The sequence below is a fragment of the Urocampus carinirostris genome, chromosome 5 (genome assembly GCF_059441175.1).
Source record: "Urocampus carinirostris isolate Australia breed hairy pipefish chromosome 5, RoL_Ucar_1.0, whole genome shotgun sequence".
In the NCBI taxonomy this organism is placed as follows: Eukaryota; Metazoa; Chordata; class Actinopteri; order Syngnathiformes; family Syngnathidae; genus Urocampus; species Urocampus carinirostris.
The window spans coordinates 353,559-373,844 of NC_142353.1; the positions used below are offsets into that span (position 1 = coordinate 353,559).

Here is a 20,286-nt window from a genome sequence, read left to right on the forward strand (position 1 = left end):
AATAGCTTGATCACTGCAGTCGCCACCTTACCACCAAAACTCAGTGAGGTGCAACGGACCATTGTCAATCCCATGAAAGGGTGGCTTTGGATTCTCTTTGTAACCTCTTCTAACAATGGTAAAACTTATTGTAAATCACTGCCGGTCACATGTTCAATTCAAGTCAAATGTTCAATGCAAAGTGATTCACATGCAATCTTTTTTAATCCTAAGAGTTAACATTAATTAGTTGTGAGCAAATCTTTATTTATGAAGTTAATTTATTTAGTAAACCTAAAATTATGCAATTAGAATTACATTATAGTTTTATTTCTGTGAACATGTTTTGTTTTTCCATGTATATTATTTTAAAAAGATTAAAATCGAAAATATTACAAAACATGTCATTTGTCATTGACGATTTACTTGAATGTATTACAATAGAAATTATAAATGAAAAAAGGAAAAATATCATAGTCAGTTGTGTGTATAGAACACCGGGCTCAAATCTGGAAACCTTCACAAACTGGGCTGAAAAAACATATTCAACGATAAACGCCAAAACACTATTCATTTGTGGAGATTTCAACATCGATCTAATGAATCCAAACAACCATAAAAACATTGATGACTATATTAATATGATGTACAGTATGAGTTTGTACCCAACTATATTAAGGCCTAGTAGACTCACTTCACACAGTGCAACACTCATTGACAATATATTTACAAATAATATGGAATTTACAAATGTCAGCGGGTTACTGGTTTGTGATATTTCTGATCACCTACCAGTATTTACAGTATATGATGAAAAGGTTACTAGACAAGAATCAATTAAGGATTATGTTTACAAACGAGTTAGAACTGAAGCGACTATTATATCACTGTATGATGACTTAGTTAAACAAAACTGGAATGCTATATATGGTACAGATGATGTGGATGGTGCGTTTGACATATTTTTGGAAATATTCACCAACAAGTACAACAAAAATTGCCCAATGAGACAAATTAATATTAAGACTAAATCTGTAAATCATCCATGGATAACTAAGGGTTTACATAATGCTTGTAAGAAAAAAAACTACTTATATAGAAAATTTATTAAACTAAGAACTAAGGAAGCCGAAACCCGGTATAAAACGTATAAAAACAAATTGACAGGAATATTAAGAGCAAGCAAGAAATTAGACTATACCAATTTATTACATCATAACAAAAGTAATATCAAAGGTATTTGGGATATATTAAATAGTATAATAAAAGGAAAGAATGTAAGCAATGCATATCCAAACTATTTTATTGATAAGAACAGTGAAAATTATAATTTAAATCAAGTTGTGGAGAATTTCAATAGTTATTTTGTAAATGTTGGACCAGAGCTCGCTGCAAATATCCCAGAGTGCAGTGGTAAACAATTTGAGTCACTAATAAAAATGAACTCCAAGACCATGTTTTTATCTGGGGTTACGGAATCAGAAATCTTAGACGTGGTTAACAACTGTAAAAACAAAACGTCTATGGATTGTTTTGACATCGATATGGTACTAATTAAGCAAATTATAAACAGCATTGTGAAACCATTGACCTACATCTGTAATCTATCATTTCTAACAGGCACATTTCCAAATCAAATGAAAATAGCAAAAGTTATACCAATATACAAAAATGGGAACAAGCACATTTTTACAAACTATAGACCGGTATCTCTGCTTCCTCAGTTCTCTAAAATATTAGAGAGACTTTACAATAATAGACTGGAACAATTTGTAGATAAACATAAATTGATTAATGAAAGTCAATATGGTTTTAGAGCAAACAGATCAGCAACAATGGCAATTATTGATGCAGTAGAAGAAATCACCCACAGTATAGAAAAGAAGAGATACGCAGTCGGGGTATTTATTGACTTAAAAAAAAAGCATTTGATACCATTAATCATAATATACTATTAAAAAAACTGGAAAGATATGGCATCAGGGGAGTGGCTTTGAAATGGATTCAAAGTTATTTGACGGGGAGGAAGCAATATGTAAAAATGGGAGAGTTTTCATCTGATTATTTGGACATCTGTTGTGGAGTACCACAGGGTTCTATCCTGGGACCAAAGCTATTTAATTTATATATTAACGATATTTTTAATGTTTCAAAACTATTGAAAATAGTAGTATTTGCAGATGACACTAACATTTTCTATTCAAATGATAACTATATGGATTTGGTAACCTGTATTAATCGTGAACTAATTAACCTAAAAGTATGGATGGATATAAATAAATTATCTTTAAATTTAAATAAAACCAAAGTAATATTCTTTGGTAATCGTAAGGCAAATCAAAATTTAGAAGTAAAAATGGATGGTGTCACAATAGACATTGTATCAGAAATTAAGTTTTTAGGGGTCATAATAGACAATAAACTAAGTTGGAAAACACACAGACACATACAAACAAAGGTATCTAAAAGCATTTCAATAATTAATAAAACCAAAGTTCTTTTACATTATAATGCATTGTATTTATTATATTGTTCTCTCATTCTGCCATATTTAACATATGGTGCAGAAGTCTGGGGAAATAATTACAAAAGTTCACTACAGCCCCTTTTTATCCTTCAAAAACGTGCAATAAGAACCATACACAGGGTAGGATATCGGGATCATACCAATATTTTATTCATGCAGTCCAATTTATTGAAACTGGATGATTTAATAAAATTTTTCACTTCACAACTGTTATTTAAAGTCAACAAAAACATAGTGCCAGAAAACATACAAAGATTATTCACTCGGAAAGAGGGAAATTATAACTTGAGGGGCTGTGGTGAATTCAAAATCCCAAAGGTGAGAACCACCAGGAGAAGTATGTGTGTGTCTGTGTGTGGAGTCAGACTTTGGAATAATTTGCAAAATGAAATCAAACAATGTCCAAATATCCATGTGTTCAAATTTAAATACAAAAAAGCATTACTGGCGAAATACAGAGATGAAGAAAATGGGATATGAGGGAGACTGGAAATACTGCACTTCAAACCATGGCTAACTTGTTGTTATTGTGCTATTATCACATCAGAACTGTTATAAATATTGTGTTTATTTTTATTGATATTATCACTGGTGCCGCAGTGACATTATGCGCATTATGACGTTGAGGGATGGGTATTGCGAAGATTAGTGTATAAAATATGTAATTATTGTAACTTATAATTATTGATATCTGACCTATGTAATAAGTATATCCATGAGATTTTGTTGTATTGTACACAAGAGGGAGCTATCTATAAAATGTATTTAATAGGGAAGATAAAGGGGTAGGAAAAATAAGCATCTGCTTCTGACTACCCCTTTTCGAACATTTTGTGGGACATTATTTCGTTGTTGACTCATTGTTTTTGTCCTGTTTTTATTTTTATGTTCGAAATAAAATTTTCATTCATTCATTCATTCATATTTATTATTAGCAGTATTTTGCACATTTGAGTTTTGAAAGGTTTTATGCCTTCTGATGGTTAAAGTCTTGTTTATTTTTTGTTTGAACATCCAATGTAAATGTTTTGCCCGTGTCAGGGGGTACTTGACGAAAAATATATTTCTAAGGGGGTACGTCACCGAAGAAAGTTTGAAAACCACTGATCTAGAATAAAGGTCCAAAGGTGCAATGAAAGAATGACCTCTGATGTCATTACACAGTATATGGAGACTAGAGGGCTTCCTTTCCATGCAAAGAAAGTAAGACCAATTAAAAAGGCAAAAATGTATGGAAAAAAATGTACTAAACAATATGCTAATAATATATATTACATTTGTGAATACAGGGTGTCCCAGAAATGTACACATTTTAGCTCCTGATATTCCAATCATTTATTCTTTCTGTATAAACTACACACATTTTCAGAGTGATGACAACCAGAGTTGACTTTGAAAAAAAAAGTTTGCTGTTTTTTCATGAAACGTGAATGGAAGTGTGCATCTTCATTACATCGTTCCAGGTACCACTCACAATACTGTACTGGATCATCGCCATTGCCAGGATGGACTAATCATGAAATTAAACTTCTCAATTGAAAACGTTTAAGATGTGATAGACATATTTTGAAATGCCTACCTCACAACTAGCTTTTCGCAAATACTTTCTATGACTTCCTTGTCAGAAAATCTTCTTTGGGGGGCTTGTCAATGTACATGGTCTTCGGGGACACTTGCGAAACAATTCCATCAGCTTCAAACTTGTCTCCAATTCAAGTGATGGTAACTTGTGTTGGTAAACCCCCTTCCAAATCGTCTTTGCAAGTCTACTGTGTTCTTATACATCCAGTAGCATTTTAGAATGCATTTCCTTTCTTCAATGTCAGGTCTGTTTGTCCTTACTCTGTTCATTAGGTTCAGACAATGCAGACAGCAGTGTTATCATTTGCCCGCGTCCCTGCGTCCCAGACGCATCATATTTGCTGGGGACGCATCGTGTCAAATCAATGTGCGTCCCCGGGACGCAACTTTTTTGACACCAAATTGTCATTATTACCAGATTATTTTTTTTTTTTTAACAAAGATTTACCGCACTCCAAACTTTTTGTCAGGCAGATCCACCATTGTTGTTTTGGTCTCGCGACGATCTTGGCAAACGAGATTTCGTTGCTTCGAGACGACGTCATTGTTTTGGTGATTGTCGAGTGAAAGAAGTATGTCTCCGTAAAAACAGTTGGTATTAGGTGCAAATCAACAAAAAATTGGTAATTTCTTCAGTGTCGGTAATAAGTCGAAACATAATACAGAAAGTGGTAACAACGGCAATAATTCCGACACGAAAAAAAAGGCGGAGAAATTCTTCAGAAGACCGCGAAGGCAAGGAAAACACGTGTTTTGAAGCGAATGATTCGACGAAAGTTAAACAAAAGAATACTCCAAGCAAGAAAATGACATTTCTGCCAGAATTAATCAATTATATTCCTGGTTACGCTATGAGAAGGATGATAATGGAGGCTACATGTTCTGTGATGTGTGCACCCAGCGTGACAAAAAAACTGGATTGCATTAATCATTTCGCAATACGAACTTTCAGAAAAGCACATTGAATCGGCACAACGACAATGAAAACCAGAAATTAGCTATGGAAATTCCGTTGCTGCAATTGGACCTTGAGAAGGCATTACAAATGTGGCGGGACAAACAAACCACGAAGAATATATAAACTGAAAAATCTGAAGTGATTAAAACTGCATGAATATATAGACTAATATTTCAGCAATATTATTTTGTATACAGTGGGACCTCTCTACTCCGCGGTTCCACGTCCGCGGGTTCAGAGCTTCGCGTGTCTAAATAATAATAAAATAAAAACAAAAACAAAAGCTTTTTTTATTTATTTATTTCTTTTAAGCATTTTTGAAGGGGCGGCAGAGCGCTCGTCTTGGGATCAAGAGATCGCAGTTCAAATCCCGGCTCCTCCGTGTTACATGTCGTAGTGTCCTTGGGTAAGACACTGAACCCCTAATACCCCAATATGCAGGTTACATGGCTGCACGGCCGCTATTGGGAAATGTGAAGCACACTGTAAAGCGCTTTGGGAAGTCTTGACTTGAAAAGCGCTATTATAAATGCAGATCATTTCATTCATTTCATTTCACTCCTTGTATTCACATCGGCAGTAGTACAGAACAAATTTGCTCATCAACGTTGTAGATGTGGGTTCAGGGAGATAATGGCTCTTGAGAAGAAGCCATTTTTCATACTGTTTGTTTTTGCTTTGATGCACCTGAAATGCCTTAAATTTGGATTCCTCAAACTTCCTATTTTAATTTCTATTCAAAAAACAAAGTGAACTTGTTGAGACAAACTGAACAGGACGTACCACAGGACCCTGAGAGCCACTATCCTGGAAGCGGTTGGAAGCTTCTTTGTGAAAGCTGTAGTTGGCTCCAGATGCCTTGGCCACTTTCTCCATAATGACCTCCGGTTCAACGTCATCATCTGCTCGGCCATTCACTGTCACATGGGCCCCCTGAAACACATTCATATTAAAGTTCCATTAACTGTTAAGCCCGTCAAAAGTTGGCTTTAGCTTGGTATCAATCCAGGTGCTTGTTTCGATGATGTATGATGTATGACATTGAAAGAACTCCAAAGGAGCCCTTTTCTGTCGATGTACGCAGCTTTGATGAATGGGCTTTCCTTCATGGACTCCTTGAAAGATTACCAATGAGCGACTCAGCGCATTTTAAACGGAAACAGATGTTAGGCGACTATTTCAAATGTATATTCAAATAAGGTGTTACCTTGAGAAAGTTTGCCATGGAGCTCACATGGTTTGCACAAAGGCCTTTCCTGGCATCTTTCACCCCTTCTCCTGTCTGAGACACAAAAATGATCATTTTTTAACAATAAGTTACATAGGAGCGGGTGAAAGACGAATACACTGTGGTGCTGACCCAGTTTATAAGGACATATTTAGGAAGACCGGAGTTGGGGTCCTGGACCCGACAGAACGCGTACATGACTTTTCCACTGTTAAGCTCCTCCACCAGCTCCTCCAACCCTCCGTCTGAAAGAAAAACATTGTGGTGGCTGCTGAGGTTTCTTGTGTAACAGGAAAAATGTTTTTTCTTTGCAAATGGCAGGTTGAGAAAGCAAACTCTGGATTTGTTCTGTTGTTTCAGCACTGCGACAGCGTGCTGACGGAGGCGTTCCAACACACATTTGATATCATTTTGTTGAGACACAAAAAGCAAGGACGACGCAAAACATCGCTCACCTCCCTTTTCTGCCAAGCGGATGTCATTACTGTTTCCCTCATAGGTAAACAAGGCCCTGAGAAAGAGAGTCAAATAGGTTAGAACAGGGGTATACAACCTATGGTTTACAAGTCATATCTGGCTCTTTTTTAAATATATATATCGCTCGTAGATGAAATAGATCTTGTGGAATTTTTTTAATACATAGCTTTGCGCAAAGGTGAATGTCACACATAAGAGGCCGAGACACTAACGGTGCATGTTGGGTTCGGTCCAGTATATACATAAAAAGAGTCTGAAACTCATGACAAAAAGTTACCGGACACCAGGGCAGACAACTCTGAAAAGTTGCCAGCCCCATTTTTCACAACTTGAAACAGAAGAAGACGACTAATTGCAAAAAAAAATTGTTGCAAAGTATTAGGGATTGATAAAAAGAATATATAACAGAACAACACTTTAATAATAAGTTTATTATAAATGTACTTATAACATTCTTTGCATGTATGACATCGCCGTTTTCCATCTGCCATCAGGATGTACCTGTATTTACTCATCTTCATCCATGCAATGATGCCCGACGTAAAAGACGCACACCCCGGCGTTCTGGCAAACGTTATTTCAGACACCGATATAAGATAATATTTTTACTATAGATTACAGTCAAGGTGTCACAATAATAGACTCCTTTGTGGCGGTAAATCGCTGAATAATCCTTTCGTGCATTGTTATAAAAACTTTATAATGAAAAGTCACAGAACAAATATTGACCAAAAAAAAAAAAAAACTTTTAACCAGAACCTCTGGCAAAGCACTAGAGCTATTTGCTTAGGTAGGCTGTAGGAATGGACAGAGCTACACACTCTTTCCTTTGAAGGTAAATATGTTGGTATAGTTTGCAGTATTTAAACATTTTTACAAAAAAATACTGCTTGCACCTTGTTTGGCAAAAATGAAAGCCAAAAAAGCCTCAACACTCTTAAATAACTGCAGCAGGAGACACAATTTAAGCGGTATAGTTATATTTATATAGTACACAGACTGTCATAACTATTAGTTCATAGATTTAATCAAACTGTCTAATGTCACACAGTGAAATAAAATGTGCTGAAGAATTAGTTTTTTTCTGGAAAGCAGGTTTAGCGGATTTTTGAAATTTTGTCCTAAAACATATGGTGTGGCTCTTTCTCTTAAGTCAAAATAGTTTTGCTTTTCCGGCTTTTGTGGGTCAAAAGATTCTGACCCCCTAAGTTAGAAGGTAACCTTCTTTACCATTGCATGAATTGAATACTGCTGCACTTGAGTCATTTTCCTGAATTTTATCCAATCGCCGGTATGTTAAGCGACTGCATTTTCACTTCCGGGGGTAGCACTTCCTCAGCTGCTCAATTTTGTCAACTCTTACAATAGGGTCGGACGATTCGTTTTAAAGCAGAAGATTGTTTTTAATAATTTATCAATCAATTTAGCGATTCAATTATTTTCATCATCAGGCATACATAAAATGTTATCATTTCAATTCCTGTAATTTAAAACACAACATTAGTTTAAAGAGTAGTGTAAAATATAAAAATATTATGTACTGCTGATGATGCAATGAAAACAAAAAAACCCTAGAAAAGCTCATTACTTTCACGAGTATTATCCATTTGCTAAGATAATGCAGAATCTATCCACTTGACATGTAACATTTTATTAAAGGAGCATTAAGGAATTATGAACTTTTTTACTCGCAGTTGCCATCTCTTGGCTTGTGTAATCTAGTTCATGACGCCCAATGCAAGTACCTGCTTTTCTTAGACACACTCGAATAAACTTTTCTTCTCATCTTTCTTGGGTTGGCATTGATGAAGGCTTCTGTCACCATTTTAATGCTACAGTAACCAATAGAAAAAAAAAGCGGGACGAGCCCGACGTGACTATTCAGCACTAACCCCCACCCTCCCATTCTTTACAACTAATGTGTTCAGCTCCAAACAGCTTTGCTGAAAGTCAAGTAAGAGTATATAGTATTTAGGCGCAGTGAAAAAAAAAAAGCATAAGGGCTCTTTGAACTCAGTTAGGCATTGTTAAAACATACTTAAGAGAGAAAATACTTAAATTCAACACTTCAAACAACACCCCCCCCCCCCTGTAACACCAGAAAAACTTGGAAGAGTTTGGAATAATTTTGTAAAAATAAATAATCATAACAAATAGCTGTGGGGGCTAATCAATATTGTTTTGAAAAAAAAACTTGAAATTTAACAAATTGCGACCTATAAAGTTAAATCAGACGCCTGCGAACTATTTGTTAAAGTAGTCAATTGTAAAGAAGCACTATGAAAAAAAGTATATTTTTATTTAAATAAACACAAAGGCAATGGTTCTTCAATGATGAAAGTCTTCAAAAATTGAAGTATATTAAATGCTGAAAATCGTGATGATTTGGATGATTATTTTTCACCTAAAGGAGAAAATACAACACAGAACACAAAATATAGTTTCTTTGGGTACTTAATGTTATAGGAGTCGCTAGCGGTATAACTGAAGTCTGAAATTACATTTCTTTGTTTTACAATTTCCTTTTTGTGGGGCTTCTATTTTCTTGTTTTGGTTTTGATTTTAAGTAAGTCTTCATAGAAAGAAAAATTGAACAGGGATGGGTACTTAGATGCTTCAACTCAGCCTAATCCCTTTGAACATATGTTTATGTATTATATTATTGTATTGTACAGCTGTTCTGTCGAAATATTTTGTTGATTCCTTTTGTTAAGTAGTAGTGATGTTTTTTGTGTGCTGTGCCTAAAGAAAATCCCAAAAATAAACAAATAAAAAAGGATGCACATTGTGTAAAACCAGAACACACGGACAAAGTTGGCTCTGCCCATCATGCATTGCAAACAATTAAGCAGAGAATGTAAATAAGTGGAAAATGAACTCGACGTTTGACTTTATTGGAACATCACACAATGTCCCTCCTACACTACATATATATCTAACAGTGTTGATCCAATAAAGCGTCGCTTTGATGTGAAATAGAAAGATTACAAAATTGGTTTTTGATAGTTCATTATACAAACAGTCCCTCAGTAGATGATTACTCAGTTAAAGAGTCATTGTATTTTAATCAATATTGAATGTAATGGTGCTCTCATGTAATCCAAAAAATCTCCCAAAATCAATGTTTGGTATAATCCTAAATTAATTTTTCATCCTCCACAATTCACAATGTGACACTTTCAAACAAATTTGATACAAAAACTGGTAGTCATGGTGAAAGCATTTAGGTGTAAAGTCGGTCACAGTATGATACGGTCAAAAACATATTTAAAAAAAAAAACACGTTTGAATAGTAAGTATGTGACATAAGAATGACACATCTTCTGAAACATTAATGAACATAAATTGATTAGTACAGCCAGAAATAAAGAAGGGTCTTTATCGCCTCACCTAAAAAAATAAAACCTAAGAAAATTAAATTAAGGTAAAACATTTGCCTGGCTTAGAGGGCTTAGTGTGAATAATCATACCATGAGATGTCCCTTTTTGTTGTATTGCATGGCCCGCCACATAATTTGTGAGAGCGCAGTTGTGGTTTGAAAAAGGAAGAATTTATTTATTCGAGCGTGTTAAAGAATTTTACATACTTGCACGCACACCAAAAAGAGCTACAATGATAATTTCAGCCAGAAGATTGCATCTGAATATTTTAAAAGGACGTACACCACCTAATTTCTATTAATTTCCTTATTTTTTGGCAACTTTTGATTCTTCGTAGTTTGTGTTCTTCCTTTTGTTTTTTAACACTTGTTTTTGGTTGCACTACGCAACTACTAGGGGGTCATATAATGCACATCCAAAATGCTTCACTTTGGTTTCTTTGTCTTTAATCAGGGATCAGAATGGAGATTTTCATTTTCAGCTGAAATAGCCAGCGTCCAGGAATAAACCAGGGTCCATATCTAAGGCTGAAATAAAGTTTTTTTTGATGAATCGGTCAATTATTCTTCGATGAATCAAATTTTTTAAAAACTGAATTTTTAATTTTCTCCTATATTTAAATATTGACGTTTAAACTAAGGGAAATTGTCGTGCACAACACATCAAAATAGTCTATAAAACAATGAAAAAAAACCCAAGTGTTTTACAAATAGGACAAAAACACGAACTATTGTATGCCATACACCAGCAAATATGCAAGATACTCTTTTCCTACCATATGCAAATATTACATTTAGAAACATCACACAAAACATAAATAAAGAAAGTGCAATATTTTTTTTATGTGCAACAAATTTATCTGCTCTCCGCAATATCTGCATTTGGCCATGCTCAACATGTACAGTAGCTTGCAAAACTATTTGGCCCCCTTAAACTTTGTGACCTTTTGCCACATTTCAGACTTCAAACCTAAAGATATAAAACTAATTTCTTGTGAAGAATCAACAGTAAGTGGAACACACTCTATTGGATATTTAAAACTATTTTAACAAATAAAAAACAAAAAAGTGGGTGTGCAAAATTATTCAGCCCCATTGAGTTAATAATTTGTAGCACCATCTTTTGCTGCTATTACAGCTACAAGTCGCTTGGGGTATGTCTCTTATCAGTTTTGCGCATTGAGAAATGGATATTTTTGCCCATTCCTCCTTGCAAAACAGATCGAGCTCAGTGAGGTTGGATGGAGAGCGTTTGTGAACAGCAGTTTTCAGTTCTTACCACAGATTCTCAACTAGATTTAGGTCTGGACTTTGACTTGGTCATTCTAAGACCTTGATATGTTTTATGGTGATCCATTCCATTGTAGCTTTTGCTTTATGTTAAGGATCATTGTCTTGTTGGAAGAAAAATCTCCGTCCCAGGTCTTTTGAGGACTCCATCAGATTTCCTTCCAGAATTATCCTGTATTTGGCTCCATCCATCTTCCAATCAATTTTAACCATCTTCCCTGTCCCTGCTGAAGAAAAGCAGGCCCAAACCATGATGCGCTTTAAACAGACCTCTGAGACTATCACAGTGCAGGTGCATTTATACAGACTTGATTACACACAGGTGGATTCAATTTATCATCTTTAGTCATTTAGATAGTCATTGAATCATTCAGAGATCCTCACTGAACTTCTGGACAGAGTTTGCTGCACTGCAATTAATAATTTTACACACCCACTATTTCATTTATTTGTTAAAAAAATTTAAAATATCCAATAAAGTGTGTTCCACTTCATGATTGTGTCCCACTTATTGTTGATGCTTCACAAGAAATTAGTTTTATATCTTGATGTTTGAAGTCTGAAATTTGGCAAAAGGTCAACGTTCAAAGGGGGCCAAATAGTTTCGCAAGCTACTGTATTAAAAAAATGTATCTCTCTTTTTATATGCTGTAAAATGGCGGTTGTCAACTCGCATTTGTAGGGCATTATCACCATTTACTGTTAATAAGTGTAATTGGCCCTCAGTTATTTTTTCTTTTCGTAGCATTACTTTGCCAGGGCAAAGGCCTGCAATCCACTTTCGAGTCCCAACCCACCAGATGGGAAACACTGGACTAGATGACAGATATAAAAGACAAAGTTAGCCGAAGAGTATCTCACTTGTCACATTTCCCACATACTTGCTAGACCGGGAAAAAGAAACCCCGTAAATACTTAAAATAAACAAGTTTAAGGCCCATTTATATATATTACTGTGTTCCCAGTATATGATCGTGCATGTGCTTTGATTCATATTTTAGTATCATGTCAGTAGCCTAGATGGTAAGGCGCCCGCTTTGAGACTGGGAGGTCGGTGGTTCGCGCCCCGGCCGAGTCATTCCTAAGACTTAAAAAGTGGTCGGCGGCGCCCTCTGTTGGCTGCGGCTGCATCGGCTCGCTACAACGGGTCAGGTGCAATCGACATTTCGTTCTGTGTACATTGTTACACAGAATGACAATACAAGGAAATTATTATTATTATTATGTTACGTTACAACAGCAGAAGACTAAGGACACATTGGCAGATTCAGGATTCCTGTAGCTTTTTTTAGATTCAAGCACTTATTAAAAGGACTTTATAAGTCAATTTTCCAACACCATTAAAAAAACAAAAATCAGTGTGAATAATGTATTTTGAAGATCCACAAATATATCTGTGATTTAAATATGCAATGTTAAATCCTGGATGTGCATTTACTAAGACATTATTTTTAGATTGAGTATGTCATGAATACATTTGTTAATCTGAACAATATGTATGTAACAAATTTCAAGACAAATAAGGGGTGGGTAAAATGGCAGTAAAATATGTCTTACATTTTCAGTTGCAGGAGGTTCTTCCCATAACAATTTACTACTGATTTTGTGCATAGTCCATAATAGATATTCATAATTTATAGTTAATCCTTGCCACCAATGCACATTTCATTGTGGGGGTTTTGGGATTTTTAAGGGTTATTGTTCTATTTTCGTTATTCATTATCCATTATCCGTTATCGGTCAGTTCATAATACGCTACAAAGCCTAGGAGCCGGGACACTTACTCTCAGCCAAGAGGCCAAGCTAAGGTCCTAGCCCTAAAGCCTTCATTAAAGTCCGCAGTCCAAAAATCACAGCCGTCGCATGCTGACACATCTAGATACTCATAATCATTGTGGGATTTTTAGATGTAGTATGTACCCTTGGGCACAACCTGTAGGGGTCAATGGCGCTTCATTAGACAGGGCTCAGCAACCTTTTCAGTGAGGAGTGCCACTTTGTATAGATTCTATACGAACTAATGCCAGCTGCCTTTTATCACGTGGGAAGAAACGCAATGGCAAAGTGAAGCCACAACTCCAGGCGTGTCAGCATCATTTTTAAGCAGACTTGTTTTAGGTCCTTTATTTACAGAGTCTTTGGGGTCAGACTGACAAGGATCATGGCAACAAGCATTCGCTCTTCACCCACACTTCAAGCACTTTTCAAACCTTGTAACACAACAATAAAATTCAAGCTTTTTAAAGATGTCAAGCACCCGCATGAACCCTGCAGATTATACAAATAAATAAAAGTACGCATTGGTTTACAGTGTAAAATATGTCGAGGTTTATAACTAATAGATTTCGTTTAACACAATCGCCAACTGGACGTTGTTTTACCACTTACATGCTAGCTAGCATCAATCGTTTGCACTCACAAGTTTCCGCGTGTTCTCCGCCCTGCCTTACCAGTTGGTATCAGATTTTTCATTCACGACTTCTTGGTACGCCGCAATCAACGCAGGACCATTTTTGCTGAGGTTTACTGCCATTGCTGGGTCAGCCGGTAGTTGTGTTGGCTTGAGGTAGCCAGCTAGCTTTTGTGCCCTGTCCGGGATGCGACCTTCCCTCCTTACTGAAAGAGGAGTGGCGGTGCTTAAAGTTGCTAACGGCCGAGCTAACCCGGAAGCTAAACTATGTTAATAGTTACGTAGAGACGCGCTGTTATTCAGAGAGAGAGAGAGAGAGAGAGAGAGCGCGCGAAAGAGCGGTGCTTCTTTGCAAATTGTGCGTTTAAAATAAATAAATAATATAACGAAATTGTGAATATGCATAATTGCTGCTAAAATTATCGAGAAATTCTTTTCAAACCACACATTGTTTATTTGCTGTTAATAGTGTCAATAAAATTGTTCAAACCAAAAAAAAATATGAATAACACATTTTTGTCTGACGTTCCAGTTATTAATAACATGGAATTCAAATAGTTTGATAGGCATGTTGTTTTTACACTCCTAGAAATAAATGTTTATTTTAAAAAAATATTTGCAGGGTGTCAGAACCAAACATTTCCATTTCCTCCATAAAGTAGTGGTCATAAATTAGATCGGGTTTTCCAAAATAAAATCACTGAGAAAAAAAACATTCCACTGCTCTCAACTATTTTTTTACCTAAATGAAATAAGTTATCAAAAAAAATAAAGAAAACAATATTAGAAATAATAAGAAAATAATCCAGTCAGTAATAAATACAACATTTCAGCAAATAGGCAATTTGTTAAATTTTCGACAGAACAGTCTTTAATAAATTAAACCCCCTGTGAAAAGTTCGTAGTGCTTGGCAATCAGCGTCCTGTCCTCGTAGTTCGCATTCTGTAGCATTTTCATTTTTAACCGCTGTGTCGTTAAAACAGCTTCCAGTTGCTTCACATTTTTAGTTTGTTTCCGCTTAGCCCTTTGGAGTCACCATATTTCGCCTAGCAGTTGCGATGTTATGTGTCTAATAACATAAGAACTGCATTACCCATGATGCATGCGCGGTGTGTACCCTAATGTTTGGAGATGTATGTTATGGTTGACAAACGAGTGACACGAAAATAAACACCCCGTCTTCACCAACACGCCTCGTCTTATCAATGAACGCAAGAGAAGCAACACATGATGTCAGTACTGAACGTGAGCAGTCCTGGAAAGAGTGTTTACAGAGGAGCCATATGAGCGCAGACAAGAGAAAGAGTCTCTGTCACGCGAGCAACATGATTCATCATGGTCTGCATTTTATGGTCTGCGTTTATATAGCGCTTTTTAAGTCAATGAAAACCTCCCAAAGCGCTTTACAATGTGCTTCACACCATTCACACACACACTCACACACTAATAGGGAGTCAGCCATGCAAGGCGCCTACCTGCTTATTGGGAGCATTAGGGATTCAATGTCTTGCCCAAGGAGCCGAGAATCGAACCTGCAACCTCTTGATCCCAAGACGAGCGCTCTACCTCCCGAGCTAATGTCGCCCCATTCGTTAAGATAATTGCTAGAGGAGTTGGCTACGAGTGGCAGTAGATTGCAAAGAAGAAGTGAGACAAGATTAAACATAGAAAAACGTATCTGGAGCTCGAATTGGAGAATAACCAACACCAACGTACTGTCATTTACCTCAACGTGTTGTCAGGGATAAACTGAGTCCACCTGTTTGCATGCCTTTGAGTGGATACCTTGCTGATAACTGGAAGCGTTTTAAGCAGAGATTTACCATCTATTTAGCAGCAAGTGGAGCAAGAGGAAATTATGAAAAACTGAAGGCCCACATTCTCTTGCATGTCATAGAAGATGCTCTTGACATCTGTAACAGTTTTTTGCTGGATGGAGCTGAATATGGAAAATCACGTAAGAACTCGAAGAAAGCAATCACTACGCAAAATTCACACGGTTGAAGATTAGTTTTTTTTCAATGCGTTGCAAGATTTCCCATTAGAAAAAGAGGAATGGCTTCAACCCATATTAGTGAGCAATACCACAATGAAGGGTGAAAGTTGCATACAGGAGCACACGTGAACCGCATTTCTAAGGAGGACTACAAAAAGCTGAAAGTACAACATTCTCCGTGTAAAAACAAAAGTGAGCGGATACACTGGAGAAAGAGTTCCTGTCAACGGTGGATGTATTGCGACTTTCAAGCATAAAGATCACCAGATGAAAGCACAGCTACTGATCGTGGAATGCATGTAAAACTAATCCTGGGATTTGCAGTGTGCAAAAGCTTAACCTGTGTTAAATGCATGTTTGTAGTGACATCATCAGATACTGCAAATGCTCAGGACTTACTCATGGAAGAGTGTAAGGACTGTTTTGAAGGACTTGGATGTCTACTTTCATCATGGCGGCGCATGGATGCATGCTTGCGGCTAGTTGCTCTCCAGCTAATCTTCTATTTATTGCCGTTCTCTTGTCTTTTTTGCTTTCACTTTTGGACACATGTGTGGCCAAAAGCACTTAGTACAGTAGGGACGAACTTATTCGGTTGGGTGGGCGTCTAAATTTCGACTTTTCGGGCACTTTTTATACCGCCTATGATATACCGAGCGAACTTCAAAGAGATCCGGCATCCTTGTGGACAGCTATTCATCCTAATAAACGACGTCAGCGGCGCCGTAAGGACAGAAAACAGAAGCGTGGTTGCCGTGCAGGTAGATGTGTGAAGCGTGCGAAGTCTAAGCAGCAAGATGGACACGAGGATGGAACTAATTCCACCATTCATTCCTCGCCGGACAACCGAAGCTTTACACTCAGCGCACACGAAAAGCAACAATCGCGGCATCTTTTGAAGATCTCGACAAAGACTACAAAGAGTTCAGCTAAGTCAAATGATTCAGCAAAGCTAAAATTTGGTCTTTTAAATATTAGATCGCTTGCTCCAAAAGCTTTACTTGTTGATAACATTATTCGTGATTATAAACTTAACTGTATGGGTCTTTGTGAAACTTGGTTACGCCCGGATGAGTATTTAGCGCTAAATTATGCTTCTCCCCCAGACTACGAGAGTAGCCATATAGCGCACACGTTGAAGAGGGGTGGTGGTGTTGCGCTAATTTCTGAAAAATCGCTCAAATTTAATCCTCGTACCTCTAATAATTACAAGGCGTTTGAGGCTCTTGTGATGCGGTCCTCTCTATTGTCAATTTATGTAATAACTATCTATCGTGCACCTGGGCCATACACAACTTTCTTAGACGAATTTGCTGAACTTTTGTCTGAACTAGTAACCTATGCAGACAAAATTATAATTATGGGGGACTTTAACATTCATATGAACTCCCCACTCAGTTCACTTACTATTGCGTTTAAGTCTCTAATTGATGCATTTGGTTTTAATCAACTGGTTGATTTGCCAACCCATAAAGATGGGAACACGCTTGACTTGATTCTGACTCGAGGAGTTTTAACCTCAAACATTATGGTGTTACCGTGTACTACCGTTATCTCGGATCATTATTTACTGTAGTTACATTTGAGGTGCTAGCTAAATGTAGTGTTAAAAAAGCTGAAGGATTTAGCGGACGCAATATAAGCACTGGCACAGTTTCTGAGCTCTTTGAACTCCTTCCTGGAGCAGTTGCGTCCTTTCCTTCATACAATGGCTCGATTGACTCACTCATGAATGAGTTCAATACCACCCTGACTAGTGTCCTGGATTCAATAGCGCCCATGAAGCTAAAATCACGTCCTAAAAGACGCACGCCTTGGTTTACTGATGAAACTAGAACCCTTAAACAAGAATGCAGGAAATTGGAAAGAAAATGGCGCGCTACCAAGCTTGAGGTTTTTTCATCAAACATGGTGTGACAGCTCGTTAAAGTATAAAGCGGCCCTTGCCTCTGCAAAATCGGCCTATCTTTCGAAGGTGATTGCGTCTCAAAAGAACAATCCCAAAGCCCTTTTTGACACTGTAGCATCGCTTACAAGGCAACAGACTACTGCAGATAGTTCGACGCACTCTGCTCATGACTTAATGGTCTTCTTTACTAAGAAGATTCAATGCATACAGGAAGAAATTGCTAAAGAAATTATTAATACCACACATACTAAAGGGCTGAAATCTACAGATGCACGACAGGGTGGCTGTCCTGGGAAATTGTCCGGTTTTAGTGAACTGTCACTTGATGATCTCAAACAGGTGGTGAATGCGGCCAAACCGACAACTTGCCAGTTCGACCCGCTCCCAGGTTCACTTATTAAAAGTCTTTTTGGCGTCCTTGGACCTTCAGTTCTAAATATTATAAACATATCACTCTCCTCAGGTGTAGTTCCAGCAGCTTTTAAGTCCGCCGTTATTAAACCCACACTGAAACGACCCAACCTTGATCCAGAAATCTTAAGTAATTATAGACCTGTGTCAAACCTACCTTTCCTCTCTAAAGTACTTGAAAAAGTAGTGGCACAGCAGCTAAATGTTTTCATATCCGAGAATAACCTTTTTGAATCCATGCAATCAGGATTCAGGGCTAACCACTCTACTGAGACAGCTCTGATCAAGGTAACAAATGATCTCCTACTGGCAATGGATTCTGGCGCTTAATCACTTTTGCTGCTGCTGGATCTTAGTGCTGCTTTTGACACAGTGCACCACAATTTCCTACTAGAACGGTTGGAAAAATGGATTGGTCTCTCAGGAACCGTCCTCTCGTGGTTCAGATCCTACCTCTCAGATAGGACGCACTGTGTTAAATATGGTGAAATGACATCTGAGCCCTTTAATGTTACCTGCGGTGTTCCGCAGGGTTCAGTGCTTGGCCCCCTTCTTTTCAGCATTTACATGCTTCCATTAGGTGATATTATTCGCAAGTACAATATCAGCTTCCACTGCTACGCAGACGACACTCAACTATATCTTCCGTTGGAGGAATCTCCCACACTAAACTGTGGAAATTTGGAGGCCTGCCTCATTGAGATAAAAGAGTGGATGTCACTCAATTTCTTGCGTCTTAACTCTGAAAAGACCGAAATGTTAGTCATTGGTCCATCTAAATGCCGTGACTTATTCTCAAAAACTGCTGTGAACATTGACAAATGTCACATCACACAGAGTGACTCAGTTAAAAATTTAGGTGTCATATTTGACCCTGATCTATCCTTTGAAATGCATGTAAAGAAAATTACTAGAACCGCTTTCTTCCATCTTCGTAACATTGCTAAAATCCGTTCAATACTGTCTCAGTCTGATGCGGAAATTATAATTCATGCATTTGTTACCTCCCGTCTCTATTACTGTAATGCACTACTCTCTGGTCTCCCGAAGTCTAGAATCAAGTCTCTTCAGCTGGTACAAAATGCTGCAGCGAGGCTTTTAACTAGGACAAAAAAGTACGATCACATAACACCGATTTTGGCTAACCTGTATTGGCTCCCAGTTAGCCATAGATGTGATTTCAAGGTTCTCTTAGTATTATACAAAATCATACATGGACTTGCTCCCTCTTATCTTTCAGATCTGATTTGCCCCTATGTCCCGGTCCGAAGCCTACGATCTGAGAGTGCCGGTCTTCTGGTGATCCCAAGAGCAAAGAAGTGTTCTGCTGGTTCGAGAGCGTTCTCCATCCGGGCACCGGTGCTGTGGAATGCTCTTCCCCCTGAGATCCGATCTGCAACCTCAGTGGAAATGTTTAAATCTAAACTTAAAACACACTTCTACTCCATAGCATATGAATAACCTACTCTTCTCGTCGGCTGAAAAATAGTCTGTGTAATATAGTGTAATAATCTGTGAAGCCCTTTGAGACTCTTCGTAATTTAGGGCTATACAAATAAAAATGACTTGACTTGACTTGACTTACCTCCACTTAATAAAATATGTGTGGATAAAAATGTGAAATCACTTACCTTCGTGGGAGAAGTTGTGACCGCCGAAGAAGTAAAACCAGACACGAGAAAAACTTCAGCGATCAACAACAGGGAAAGACCAACCAAAAAAGATGAGGTGAGACGTTTTAGGAATGGTGACCTATCTTGCCAAGTATATACCTGTAAAGTTGGCCGTTTTGGATGTACCGTATTTTCCGCACTATAAGGCGCACCTAAAAGTCTTAATTTTTTTCAAAAGCTGACCATGCGCCTTATAATACAGTGCGCCTTATATATGGCTCAATATTAAATCGCAAGGTCTCGCAACTTACGCAACAGCCGCCGACTCGATTTTCCCCCGAACGTGGAGTAGTCCGCGGTGTATGCTGGGATTTATGTACCGGCGTTTCATTGGCTAACCAATGTGTCAATCATCATTTGAATCGATCGCTATTGGCTAAAGTTATTCGGAGCCTCTGATAGGCTAGAGGGCCAAAACAAACGCTGCAATTGGCCGAAAAAGATGTGTCAATCATCCGTTAAATCG

The 20,286-nt window shown here is 37.5% G+C and overlaps 1 protein-coding gene across 10 annotated transcripts in view; it reads right to left on the minus strand.

Annotated features, from left to right (window-relative positions):
* The window catches only part of dbnlb (drebrin-like b), a 35,373-nt gene extending 21,262 nt beyond the window's left edge, over nucleotides 1-14,111 (minus strand). For 8 of the 10 annotated variants that reach the window (XM_088335300.1, XM_088335299.1, XM_088335298.1 and 5 more), the window contains exons 1-5: nucleotides 13,871-14,110; nucleotides 6,729-6,784; nucleotides 6,406-6,518; nucleotides 6,253-6,327; nucleotides 5,829-5,978 (exon numbers count right to left, since the gene is read on the minus strand). In XM_088335300.1, the coding sequence (XP_088191426.1) occupies nucleotides 5,829-5,978; nucleotides 6,253-6,327; nucleotides 6,406-6,518; nucleotides 6,729-6,784; nucleotides 13,871-13,953 (477 nt within the window). In that variant the 5' untranslated portion in view covers nucleotides 13,954-14,110. Of the gene's footprint in view, nucleotides 1-5,828; nucleotides 5,979-6,252; nucleotides 6,328-6,405; nucleotides 6,519-6,728; nucleotides 6,785-13,839 lie in introns of all 10 variants that reach the window. The other 2 variants (XM_088335296.1, XM_088335294.1) reach the window with 2 other exon arrangements.
* Between the last annotated feature and the right edge of the window lie 6,175 nt (nucleotides 14,112-20,286).